Source organism: Sparus aurata, chromosome 1 (genome assembly GCF_900880675.1).
Source record: "Sparus aurata chromosome 1, fSpaAur1.1, whole genome shotgun sequence".
Taxonomy (NCBI): domain Eukaryota; kingdom Metazoa; phylum Chordata; class Actinopteri; order Spariformes; family Sparidae; genus Sparus; species Sparus aurata.
Genome location: NC_044187.1, coordinates 26,290,788 through 26,304,362, shown reverse-complemented (window position 1 = coordinate 26,304,362; position 13,575 = coordinate 26,290,788). Strand labels below are relative to the sequence as shown.

At 41.1% G+C, this 13,575-nt stretch overlaps 1 protein-coding gene across 2 annotated transcripts; it reads right to left on the bottom strand.

Annotated features, from left to right (window-relative positions):
* Positions 1-386: 386 nt before the first annotated feature.
* On the bottom strand, positions 387-13,367 carry tdrd7a (tudor domain containing 7 a). Of its 2 annotated transcripts, none has more exons than XM_030442548.1 (22): positions 13,267-13,367; positions 11,821-12,039; positions 11,473-11,617; positions 11,205-11,322; positions 10,666-10,758; positions 10,269-10,309; positions 9,609-9,646; positions 9,093-9,263; positions 8,058-8,792; positions 7,287-7,474; positions 6,855-7,047; positions 6,524-6,635; positions 6,218-6,429; positions 5,809-5,943; positions 4,903-4,986; positions 4,593-4,727; positions 4,319-4,429; positions 3,621-3,804; positions 3,302-3,447; positions 2,660-2,853; positions 2,170-2,330; positions 387-1,164 (listed from the first exon to the last, which is right to left on the bottom strand). In XM_030442548.1, exons 2-22 carry the CDS (start codon positions 12,022-12,024, stop codon positions 932-934), a joined length of 3,633 nt encoding a protein of 1,210 aa, XP_030298408.1. In that variant the 5' UTR covers positions 12,025-12,039; positions 13,267-13,367; the 3' UTR covers positions 387-931. The 2 variants fall into 2 exon arrangements, with proteins under 2 accessions (XP_030298408.1, XP_030298326.1); XM_030442466.1 differs by having other exon boundaries at positions 13,058-13,311.
* Positions 13,368-13,575: the final 208 nt, after the last annotated feature.

Genomic DNA, 13,575 nt, shown 5'->3' with positions numbered 1-13,575 from the left:
TGTCTCACAACTGTACAACAACCATCCAGTTGTATCTGCTCTTCGGCCATGAACCATGTTTGTGTTGCAAACGCAAGTGAAAAAAAAAACTAAGCTACATAGCAAAAATCACTGTTTGTTTGTATTAGATAATGGATATACCACATTTTCTTTTAAAATTCAATTGAAATGTGCTTATAAAGAAAGAAGGAAGGTCACAGTGTGTAAAGTGACAGCTCACTCAACAAACATTTACTACTGGTGGGTTATACAAATCACATTTGGTGTTCAGGTGACATTAAAATTAATTAAAATCCATTTGGGGGGGTTGTCCTGAGATACCAGCTCACACTTTCAGAAAAATAGCAACCACCAACATTATGAAAGCCTTGAGACAAAGTACACCCTTGCTTTGGCTATATGTTTTAATAGAAGAATTCTTTGTCAACAGCTTTTAATTTGAAACAAACACTAGAAATATTACAACTTATTCTTTTCAGTCAAATAACACAGGATAATATTAACCAAGGTGTTCCCATCAGTGGTGTTTTAACAGCTGTAGATTAATGCAGATGCAGTTAAGTCACTTAGATTAATGTCAAAACGTTTATACACAACAGTAAACGTAAAATAAGACACACCACTGCATGCATAAAGCACAAACGAAACAAATAAGATGAGGGAATAGCATTGATTAACACACAACAAACCATGCAACAAACAGATGACTTAACTTGAAGGACCAAAGGGAATGCTGATGAATGAAAGTGGGATGAAGCTGTGTTGATTACCTAAAGGAAGTGGCTTTTGGCCTCCATTTCACTGAGCACTTTCCCCATAGTTAGAAAATGAAAAGATTCAGAAAAACAGTTGTTGATTCAAAAATACAATTTTTGGGAGGTCAGCATGAAGTCCCAGAGTCACCTTGATGGTTCATTTCCCAACACCCATCCTAAGCTGCTGAAGACAAGTCGCCGCTGATGTCAGCAATGATGCTGTGAATCCAAAGGTCCCTGGCTTCCACTGTAGTGTCCACAAGGTAAACTGTCAGCCTGCGTTCCCACAGCTCACCTTTGACCTCTGACAGCTCCTGCACACTCTCCACCTGGGCCACCAGTGCATGATTCTCCACATGGTTCCTGAATAACATGGCGGCTTCCTCTGTCCACTGTTGCTGCGTCATACCTGTGGAACCAACAGGAGAGGGTATCAGTGCTCCACCTTTTGTTATCAAAGATAATGTGGCCTTAACCTCTTAATGAACGCCCCTATTTTAAGGTTCTTTTTCCAAAACGACATACCGAAATTAAAAGCATGACAGCTCCCACATAGTTTGAGACTCAGGGATGTGCCTGGTACCATTGGAAAGGTTACACCTTCAAGTTTTTCTAGAAGTGTAAGTGTGATTCTATGACATACTGACAGAGTTACAGAGGTTGGAGCACAGGTTTTGGTTTCCGTCCAATTCAAAATGTCAATAAACTGACTAAGATATAAGGGTTCAGGTATGTCTATGGACACAGCAGACACAATTAGGCCATAGCCACAGGTCTCAGCTTGCTACACTCAAAATTTGAAGTCAAGACTAAAAAATTATTTTTCACAATTTTTTTTCTAAAGGCATGTCTGTGCGTTTTGCTTGGGTCCTATTTTTCCAAGAGCGCCTACTGAGATTCAAAGGCTTATAACTTGAGAACCCCTTTACCTAGAAACATAATCTTGGTCTCAAATGAAAGCTAAGACCCTGGGGTTTCTTGCTTGTTCGACACTTGTAGCTAGTTTTGGGTAAAATGACATGGATATTCCCATTCTATGGACTCTTGGCGAACTATGAAAAAAGAAATTGTGGCATGACGTTGTAGCTGTGGAAAAAGGGAACACTCCGAAGGTATGTAGGCATTCTTGCTTCTTGCGGTAGAGGGCTCTTTCTAATGTTGTGTCATGGTGAGTTTAGAAGGCTATTACATGGTCTGGAAATAACTTTTTTGGGCTTAAAATAATCACAACAGTCTCAGCTTTCCAACAGTGAGTATATACTGTTAAGATCGGATGCTTAAAACTATTAGCAAAAAAAATATTAGTTTTTACGAAGGGTGTTCGTTTAGTGAAGGGCGTTCCTATGTTGGAAAGGTGTTCCTTAAGGGGTTAATGTATTTAATTTTACTGAAACAGAATTGTAATCCGACTCACCTGCCAGTTGCGCAGAGATAGCCTGGAAGGGCAGCTGTCTGAACTCCTCTATCAGGGGCTGGAGCAGAGATCTTTGGACCAGCTCATGTTTTCCATGGTCCAACTCGTAGACGGAAACCAATCCATTGGTCAGAATCCCCTTCACCTGCACGCGGTGCCAGCTAGACAGGAGCCGGCAAAAGTTAAACCATATGACATTTAAATTCTGTTAATCAGCACTAAACAGACAGATTATCACCTGTAATTTCTGAGATGTCTGCAACTAGTGCATGGGCAATCAAAGATAAGCAAGATTCATATAAGAATAACTGCTATTAGTATGAATATAATATTCTAAAGCATTATGCTTTCTATCATGTTGTTTCTGACTTCTTTTGGTCATCGTAATATAAAAGATGTTAGCATGACTACATGATGTCCCGGATGAAGCAATATTGTAGGTAAGCTATATGGCAGGTCTGCGTCTGGTGTAAAAACACTGATCACCTACTTCTTGTCTATTTTGGCAGCGTAGACATCTCCTTTCTTCACATCTGTGGCGGTGTTGGTCTGCCACGTCTGGTTATAATAGAGGATCATCTCCCCCATCAGTACAACAAGTTTATGCAGATCCTGCCATTGCTGCAGCACAAAGTGACCAGGGTGGCAGGCCACTGGCACGAAGACATCCATGTTCTGTCCGGGCTGAAAGAAGGAGGAGGAGAATGACGTTTATAAGGCTGTGTTGAATATCCATTTCTGTTTGGCTAATGACAAAGGTTTGTTTCCTTTTTTTCTTCCTCTGTACGCACAATTATTTTATCATCAAAGTACATGTCGAGTGTGGTCCATGGTCTTTGAACTGTGTCATTGCGTTAATTGATCCTTACATTGCTTACCAGTTGTCTGGTGACAGTGAAGTCGTGTACATATAGTCTATATCTGCTGACTGTTAATATTGTGAAAACCAAACTAAACACAAAATGTTGCCTAGATTTAATGCACAAATTCGCAAACAATGAATCACACTATGTGTGAAGACAGACCACGACATACATATATACATACATACATACATACATACATACATACATATATATATATACATACATACATACATACATACATACATAAGTGGGCCAAGACCACATACCTGGGGGAGCTCAAGCGGGGGAGGCAGCGGAAGTGGCTGCAATGCCGTTTTGGTGGTCGTGTCTGGTAGACGTGAGTTTCCTGCTCTGTCAACAGGTTGCCCAGACAAGCTGCCAAGAGTCAACCTTTCCACCAGAGCACTGTGAGCTAGAAACGTGGAAAAACGGGTATGCAAAACAATTAATGCAGAGTTAGCACTATACATAAACCCCCATAAAGCTCTTTCGGATGAGGTTGGGCCAGACTTGTTTACATATGCAAAAAGCTGATTGTTGTTGGGAACAGCCCAAAAAGACTTTCTGTCGGATGTGCAGTTATACCCGTATCCATGCTGCTGTTACTGCTGGTGATTGTGTTGTTGTTGTTCCGTGTTGTGAGTTTGTGCCACAGCTCTGACTGAGCCAGCTGATAGTTGATGCTCTTTTCCAGCTGCTGACTGTCAGTGCCGATGAACAGGTACATGTAGACCAGCCAGTCACCTTTGTGCTGCTCCAATTTGAAGATCTCAAAACGGAGAAGAAATGGAGAAAAAACAAAAAAAGACACATGTACACAAACTTAGAGTGACCTTGAGGCCGTTGAGATTGTTTCACGCTGTTCTCTAACAAGGCCGTACTCGTAAGCTTGATTTGCAGTGTTTATATTTGGGATATTTGGCGTTACATCAACAAAACTGCTGCTGCACCACACTCCCTGTCAGTATGCTTCAAATAGTCAAGCCTTTATAATCAACATACACTGAGTGGTCACTTTATTAGGTACACTTTTTGAACAACATTTCATGGTTGAAATCACTTCAATCAAATTTCTTCCCAATTCGGATGTTTTGTCTGGACAAATGAAGGACAGATATTTACATTAATGGGAGGAGAAGTGTAAATAGGAGAGTGGCCACTGAGTTTAATTTCATGCTTTATTTGTTGCATGTTTGTGCTGTGGCAGCAATCACTGTGGGAAATACAAATGCAGAAAAAAATAAGTTTGTGTAAGTAATTCAGATGTGTTAACTGTATGTTACCTTCATTTTACAGTCTTCAGAGCGCAGGACAACCTCCTTTACCCACAGAACAGCCTCTGGGCTCCAGTCTCCCTGTGGAACAGCAAGGTCGGCCAGGCGACATTTGGTAGCCTGAAGAAAGCAACAAAAACATGGGGACACGGGTAAAAAAAACACAAAACATTGTTGAAGTACCATAGATCCATGAAAAGAACAAAGGATACTTCTCCATCAACTTAACTGGTTGAATAAGGTGCATCTACTCCCACAACAGGAACACACACAAACAACGGACCTGTGGTGGGATGATGACAAATTTTTGGAGGAGAAGAGGGGGGAACTCTCTGAGAGCTGTGACCTCTACAGTTGCTGGAACACCCCAGTCAATGAAGAGGATCTCCATCACTCTGTTGCCGTACATGGTGGTGATCTGAAAACAAGAGCAACAACATGTGAGCAAGTGGGTGCCAAAGATATTCGACTTGAAACTGTCTGCTCAACAAAACAATATCCCAATACTCTCAATGTCCAAATGTATTATAGGCTTTCAATTTTAAGCTTTTAAAAAGGAAATACATTCAAATTCTGTTCGATTCTGTTCTTACCTCCACTCTGGACCACTTTCCTTTGTGGCGGGCTAGACAGAACTTGCCACTGAAGGGTCTAGACACCAGGGACTCAGAAGTCACCTGGAACATTTATAATTTGGGTTATAGCATCAACTGCAACATGCTGAAAAGGTTTAAGAGACTTAGGACAACAGTGTATTGTTGTGATGCAGTATGGGTTTAGTATTGCTCTAAATATTTGGATAAAGTTATCCCCGTTTTTATCAGATCAAATCTCAGTTACTGTAAAACATTGTTTGCCTGCCTCTGTCAACACAAGCTCAGCTCTTAGGAACAATGTGCAGAGCCTACCTACAGGTCTGACTTTATAAAGCATAAACCAATTACTTTCAAAAGTGATATTTATGTGAACTTACTGTAGTTAAGATAATTCAAACGTTTACATTATCAAGAAAAGGACCACCACCCACTGAACAGACACCAGAAAACTACACTGTTGGTATTCTTTACACCTACAGTTCTCAAATAATATAATTTACTTCACTGTAAGCCTTGACATTTTGTACAACACTGCTAAAGCAACATTATTCGATTTTGTGCCACACAAAGTTTTGTCGTAAATACAAATCCCAGGCCTGTACCAATATGTCAGACATAATGTAGGTGATAACTACAACCACATCTCATTACATCAGAACAACGTCATGTGTTGTAAACTATGTTAAAGAAACATGTATGTCGCGCTGTGATCCTTTCCTCTGACAGAAGCTATAGTGCAGAAACAAGGGATGGGGGAGAGCATAGCGGCTGAGACAGAGACACCATTCAGCCTATTACAAGACACTACCATCAACGTGATTTTGAAGCTGTTATTTTAGGCAGCCTGCCTGTAAGTACTCAGGCAAAATGGAGATATTCACAAGCTCCTAAAGTCTTGTCTACCTGGGAGGCGAAGATTGCCTCCGTTTCCTCCAACAACTTGCTGAGTCTTGCGGCTCCTCTGGAGGGCAGCTGACAGTGGATGATACCATCTGCACACACATCTGTGACACACACGTCCTGATAGGTGGCATTCACCTAGAGGCAACAGAAAGATTCATGTTAGATAATAACGGGGAGAGGGATGTCAGTGAAGACCTCACAATCTGCTGGTTTTAGGTACAAGTGAATAAAACTCTACTACTTGTGTCTACTGTTGGACACAACACACCAACATGAGAACAGTACAACAGCACCACTCACTAGTACAGCAGAGCTAAATTAAAAATAGGAGAAAGTGCTCATCCACTGGCATTTAATTGGCTTAATACATGCATCACACTACACATGTAGTTAGCGCCACCATTCTTACAGTCAGAGGGTTGTTCATGGTCTTGTCCTGCAGAGCCTTCAGGCAGGTGGAGTTGATGTTGACGTCATCATCCTGAGAAGTGTCATACAGCACTACCACAGGCATCTCTCCCTGCTGACACGGCTCCAATGCCTCCATCAGCAGGATCTTTCCAACTGCCAACTTGTCCAAGGAGGAAAGCACCAACGGATGGGAGCTAAACGTCTCTAGACCTGGGAAGTAAGGAAGGTAAAGACAGATGGTTGGAAAGACGTGGGATGAGTGATATGTTTCATCTACACCAGTTACACAGGAAAAAGTCTGTACCTGCAAGTCTAACATTAGTAGCCTGAAAGGGCAGTGACAAGAAGTCCTGGTGCAGCTCCAGCAGATTAGTCACACTGGTTTCGACAGAGAAGCCGTGGTCTAAATAGTATACCTGGCAAACACACAGACAACAGTTTCTTTATACAAAAACACAGAAGCACAATGCTTAAAACAATGAATATGTTTGAAACCGATAGGCAATTCACAACAAAAGTCATTTCACGACACTACTAAATTGGACTTATAAAGTGCTGTTCTGAATACTCAAAGAGGCTCAACAAAGTAAACAAAAATTCAGCAGGTCTACAAACCAGCTAACTAGACAAGTTACCTTAACCTTGTCACGGCCCATAACCTCCATGACCTGAGCTCTGGCAAGCTCGTCTCCGTCCTCCCCTCTGACTGCCACAAGCTGACCAACCACAGGGTTAGACCGAGTGTGGTGTGAAGAGCTTTGGTTGTAGAAGGAGTGCATGGCTTCCTCCATGGCCTCCTGGGCATTGGAGTAGCTCTCACCTACATACCTGCACGGACAGACGCACATTCTTTTCAGCTTTTCTCAATCTGTGCATATCAGTCTTCAAACAACGTAACCTAGCAAATCAAATGTGAGCGGTTGCTCATATTTCATTCCTCACAAAGATTTGAGGTGTTTTTTTTAGCAGGTGAACTACTCTTCTGTTCCTGTACTTCTGTTAAAAATAATACTGTTTCCAGCTTCAGGTACTTTTACATTTATGTCTGACAATAATGTGTGCGTCACCTTATGGTAACAGTATTGCTGCTCTTGGCATCAGTAATCAGCACAGAGGGGTACTGTTCTGATGGAGGAACCAGAGGAGGAGGCAACACAGCACCCACGACCTCCAGACCAGAAGGAAGGGGATGGCGACTGAACTGCTGGCTGTCTGTGGCTTCCATGTCTGCTGTGTTGCAGATGTACAGGATGGCCTGACCACAGGACAGAGAATAAGTGACAAACACATTAATAAATACAAATATTTAAACACAAACAGACATTCAATAAGGATTGTCTCTTGGCTCCCTGTAGAAATAAAAGTAATGGTAGGGAAGAAATCACTGTTACAAAGGTTGAAATTGAGAATGTGTATTCTCTTCCCCACACCGATCACCATTCCAACTTATCACTCGACTTTTTTTCATCCTCACATTAACTGTGTGGATGAAAAAAACAAAAAGATCCTCTGAGGCAACTTAATTTTACTCTTAAAGACTCAATTAACTTGACTTTTACATAAGAGCTGCAATGATTAGTCAAGTCCTTCTCACTTCTCATTTATGATGGTAAATGAGAGTCTCTGGGTTTTGGAATGTTGGTTGGACCAAAGAAGCTATTTCGGGGTGTCACTGCCTCTGGGAATTTTTGACGATTACTGTTTTACAATTTTAAAGAGTAAAAGATGCACTGTGTGAATAATCAGCAGATTAATCAATAACGAAACTAACTATCTGTTGCAGCCCTTTTGCACAATGTGTTAACTCTGGTACAAGCTGTGGCTCCTCATTCACTTACCTTCTTTTTGTTGTGTGGTATGGGGTACTCCACAGTGCATATATCCAGCAAGAGGGACAAGTTATCCAGAATATGGTCAGGGAACGGCACCTTGTAAGTTTCCATAAAGAGTTTGGGCAAAGCATGGGCCCACAGACCATGACTGTTCTTTGACAGAAGCTCCTTTATTCTCTGACGCACCTCAGCTGACACGACGACAGTGGAAGATTTTGAGGGGGGGCAAGGGGCAGAATCGGACGTAGGGGAGAAGGTGACCTTCAAAAGGGGTAAAATGTCAGAGCCAATTTGGGGGGGGGGGGCCAGTGGTGTAGCGTTTTGTTTGGGATTGAGCGTAGCTGTAGGTAAGTTGTAAGTGTCTTTACATCCACCACTGGCATTGATTGCAAGATTGATACATGTGGGTAGCCGGGGAGCAAGAGCTGGGTTGAGGGCAGGACTGCGCAGCGTGACTGACGACAACAGTTTACCTGAAGGAGCAGTGACAGGTTGTGAAGGAAAAATAAAGGTGGGCTTAGCTAAGGGGGAAGCTGTATGTATAGGAACATGGAAAGAATGGGCATGAGTGGAAGGCTGTTCAGTTGATGAGGGACATGATGGAATGGGTTTGGTGATGCTGCCTGAATCAGTGGCTGATGTTGGAGGAGTGGTGTTGTGTCGAGGGACAGTAGAAGGGCTAGGAGGCAGAGGAGGGTAGATGAGGCAGTCAGTTCGATTGGTGCCGCAAGGTTTCACAACCTGTGAAGGCCAGATGAGCCGGACAGAGAAGAGAAGGAAAGAGACTTTAACTTCCGTCAACAAATGTTGAGGTTAGGTAAAGGTGTTATGGGCAAAAAAACAAACAAATAAAACAGTGAATGAACAAACATCTGCAATTGGAAAAAAAACAACCGCCTTTATCATCTGTGTATTTAAACAGCATCCGATAATTTCCCCCAAAAAAGATAAGACGTACCCTTATACTACTAAGGCTTCACAATACCTTCTTCATTTGTTTGGGGGTATAACTATTGGCACAAATAAAAGTAACCGACTTACCACACAGATGTCTGTCCACTTTTCGACATCAGTGAGTGTCTGAGGGTGGAGCTTCTGACTGAACATTTCACTGTAGACCTCCGGCAGTTTAGACAACCACAGTCCACTGCAGTAGTTCTGTAGGAGCTGACTTATTCTGCTCTGCACCAGCTCTTCATTATACAGGCTCGACTGAGAAAAATCACAGTTCAAATAAAGAAAAAAGAAAAGTACAAAATAAACGAATTAAAAGGGATGACAGAAAATTACTGCTGTTACATCAGTAACTTGGGGTGTGGCACATGTGCAGCATACATAAACACGGGATTCACATATAAAAAGGCAAACATTGACAAATGTTTTGCTTGTCTATTGTAAGACTTCATTAAGATCTTCCAGGGTGCTAACAGCCAGAGGCAACAGTTCAGTGAATGTAATTTTTTTTAAGAGCAGTAGGTCTATGCAGTTTAATTTGGGCCTTTTATAGGGGCGTAATAAGGACAACACAAAATGTAATGTGGTGTGATTCAGTTGTACCTGGGACTGGTTGGGTCTCCACTCCTCAGAAGGCTTCTCTGCGAAAAGTTATGCAATGTAGAAGGTTAACAATTGCTGATGTCAGGGACAGGATGCAGCAGATTAATTCAGCAGATTGATTGTTTTTTTCTTTTTTTAGTTTTGATCATTGTTTTGCAATATTCATATTATATACTGGTCTGGAATTACTTACTCAGTGAAAAATTAAAAATGTTTCAGCTCTAACTTTTACTCCCCAGACAATATAACAACTGATCTTCTGGATTATCACTGGGGCCAATAAAGAATTTTTTTGTTTCAAATCTGCTATATGAAGCACAATTGATCTGATCATTTGTTTATTGTGATGCTGTGTTATCCTGGCTCCACCAGCTGTCCACAAAAAAAAAAAAAAAAAAGATTTTGACAGAGGTACCGAGTTGTCAGGGACAATTTATAAATTGTTGAGAATTTTCATATTGCATTATTTATAGGCCATGTGCAGCTGTACTATATGTACAGGGTGAATTTCCTAGACATATTAAACAATAGATTATATGATAATATAATAACTGTTCCATGAATAATCCAGCTATTTGAACCCTGATTTATATTCAAAGCCCTAATTCCAATAAATGTTGTAAAATTGATGAGGATACACACCAAGAGGGTCCCACATACCTTTGGGCTTCTGGTCGTAGTTTGAAGAGCTCATCTTCTTCCTGTTCGCAACATAGCAGATTTTAAAGCATAATGTGCTTTATGTCATTCAGTACAAACATCTTGTTGAAGTTCTTGATACAATAATAAGTTAACAGGTTGGTCAAGTGGTTCTAACATAAATTCAAGTGTTCTTGTTAAAATATATTCCGAAATGTCCTCCCATCACATTGCTATCATGACCCATGACCAACATTTTTAGCATTACATACTATTAAAAAGTTGTGATAGCAAACTAACCTGTATATGTACGTAGTTAGGATTTGTAAACTTAAAATATGTGTATCTGCCCAAAATTACACAATATATAGAAGAACCAGGTTGGCTGCATAAGGTTTGCCTGCATGTGTATGTTTACCTTTCAGGTATGGCACACTGTTTTACAGCTGTTTGTGAAGCAGGTGCTCTACGCACAACAGGGGTATTGGAGCTCAACCTTGGGTCCAACTGCCTGATGTATCAGGGAAACAAACGCCGCAACATTGGTTAATTCATTTTTTAATTCACTCAAAGGGGAACTCAACCAATTTAACACATCAAAGTGCATTAACTGGTTGTGACTAATCTGATAAATTGCCAGTGATCATTCATCACTGTTCATTGTGCATTTAAGCCACTAAGTGAAATCACTGGATGCAATTTCTCAAACACATGCAAGTTCCTCTGGAGCCACAAAAGGCTTTATATTACTTTTTTCATGTATGCAGTGGTGCTCCCCAAGATCTATAAACACACCTTAATGTGCAAAAAGTGTCAGAGTTAGAAGTTAAAGCGGGGACAAAAGATGAAACACTATTTAGGATTAGAAAAACTGATATGCAAGAAAAAAGGTTACAACTGACAAATAACACTAATAGCAGCTACAGCAGATCTCTGCTGATAGCAAATATTACTCACCTGTAGTCTCCCGAGGCACTGCAGCCTCTGTAGTTGGCTCTGTGGGGCCGAGAATAGTTAGCTATCCAGTTAGAGGCATCAGCAGACGAGGGTTGGCGGAGAGAAGACCTTGGCCTCACTAAAAGCATCGTGGGGTTAGGTTAGAGTGAAATAAAAGGTGGTGGGTTACAGGCAAAGACGTTCAAAATGTGTTGCTACTCTTAATTAGAAGGCTTTTGCAGAGACAAAGTCCTGACGTAAGACACAAAGCTTTGCGTGTGTCTCCTACCATTGAGCATGTATGGGTTGGAGGGTTTGAACCTCATCCTGCAATTGACCAGTTGAGAGCGGCCAGATTTTTTAGAGCTCTTCTGTCTGGCAACCAACTCAGCAATGTGGGCTGTTTCTTGACACACTGCAGCAAAGCATTTAATCTACAAAGCAGATTTATTGTTACAGTAAAATTAAGCACACTTCTGACAATTTAGCTTAATCTTATGAAGTACAAACTTTTTTTTGGAGATTCTCAATTCTGTGTTCATGCTAGTCAACTGCGCCATGTCAGGCAAAGTAAAAATCACAACTCGGTCGAACAATATAATTATCAAAAAAATAAAAAATAAAGTACCACCCTCACCTCACCCATGCAGTACTCCAGGCGGACCACCGAGGGGATGCTTCTGAGGTAGTCCTCTAGTTTTGAGTAGCCCAGCTTCTTCAGTGGGATGAACTCTCCGCACAGACCTCTGTATTCTGACTGGAGGCTACTAACAGACACACCAGTCTTGCTCGATTGGAGCACTGACCGCAGCATTTTTTTGATGGACTCGCTGTCCGACATGCTGGTAAATACAGACTGAAACCAAAACAGCACAGAAAATATGAATCAGTGGGGTTTGAACTGCACAAGTACAGCAGCAACATCTGAAGGATCAATAAAAAGGCAATGTTGCTGTACTTCTAAAGGCCCTGAAAACTGTCTCCAGAGCTTTGAGTCATCATCATTTGGAACAAGCTATGCTCAGTAAGTGCTACGTTTCTTCTAACTTTTGGGGACAACATGACACAGAAGTAACAGTACCGGGGCTTCAACATGGTTTGGGAGTTTGGGGAGGTACTTCACGGTTTTAGAGTCCATTTCATCAGTTCATTACCATTGTTAGGAACATTTGAAAGCATAACAAAAAGCATTAGAGAAAGGAAGCCTGCAACATATATGGCAAAATGCAAGCTGTGATAGTCAAACCTGACAATGAATAGTTTGTGTAGTTAAGAGCCAATTATTTCATCATGGAGTTTTAGGGATAGATGCAAGATTTATGGCCTTATTTTCTCCCCCCCAATAATTCCAGCATGGACAAAACGTTCGTATTTCGCCACTTTGTTGTCAACACATTCCTGATTACTTTTGTAGTTATTTGTGAAAGCCAAGATTTAAAATTAAAGTGTAGCAGTTGATATCTCACACTAGAATCAGCATACTCAAACAACAAATTCGTGAATTTAGCAAGCATAAAAACAGACATGGCACCCTCCTCAGTGTGTCTACAGCCACGAGCCAAAGTTTGTGGCGCCCGCTTTCCAAGTTATTTCAAGATGGTGTCACTAACAAACCTTGGACATTCATTTTCGGACACAGCCTCCATGGAGGCAATAATAGGCCCTGTCCGCCCTCTGGCTATCGCTACACACATCGTGGCGAGTGGGTTGATGTGGGCGTTTGCTAGCAGCTAACAGTCCGTTTGCAGCTAGCACCTAGCCATAAAATAAAGTTTATTTCAGCCCACAATTGACCCATCGCCAACTAATACAAAAACATTTCCGACGTTAGCTTACAGATATTAAACATAAAGATGTTTCCATGTTTGCCTTACCTGTAATTTTAGACTGCTAACGTTAGCCAAGCTGCTAGGCTCGTCTACCGCAGCATTTAAAATCACGCACACGCCCACACAAGTTCAAAAGGTCACTGCCAATGTTGACTTTAAATGTGCCTAAAACTCATCTATTGAACAACTGATACCACGTTGTGGTCGATCAACCAACCTGTGAATCTTCTAGAAAAGGTCGTTGAATTACTTACTTTTTTAGCTAAAAGGTTTTTAGGCAGTTGAAAAGGTTCAAGTCAGCGTCAACGTTCTTCTTCGTTGGTTTAAGGACGGTTTGCATCTGAAATGTTGCGTTACCGCCCCCTACTGCATGGAAAGTGAGACTTAATTTTTCATTTTTAAAACAAACAAATCAATATCATATAAATCAAAATAACATAAATAGGTATTGTCAAATAAATAAATAGTTCTTAATGAATAAATAGATAAACAATAGATACATTTCCTGGCTCCTCATATAACTCTTTATCAAGCATTAAGAGCATCATAGTCCCACTTATACC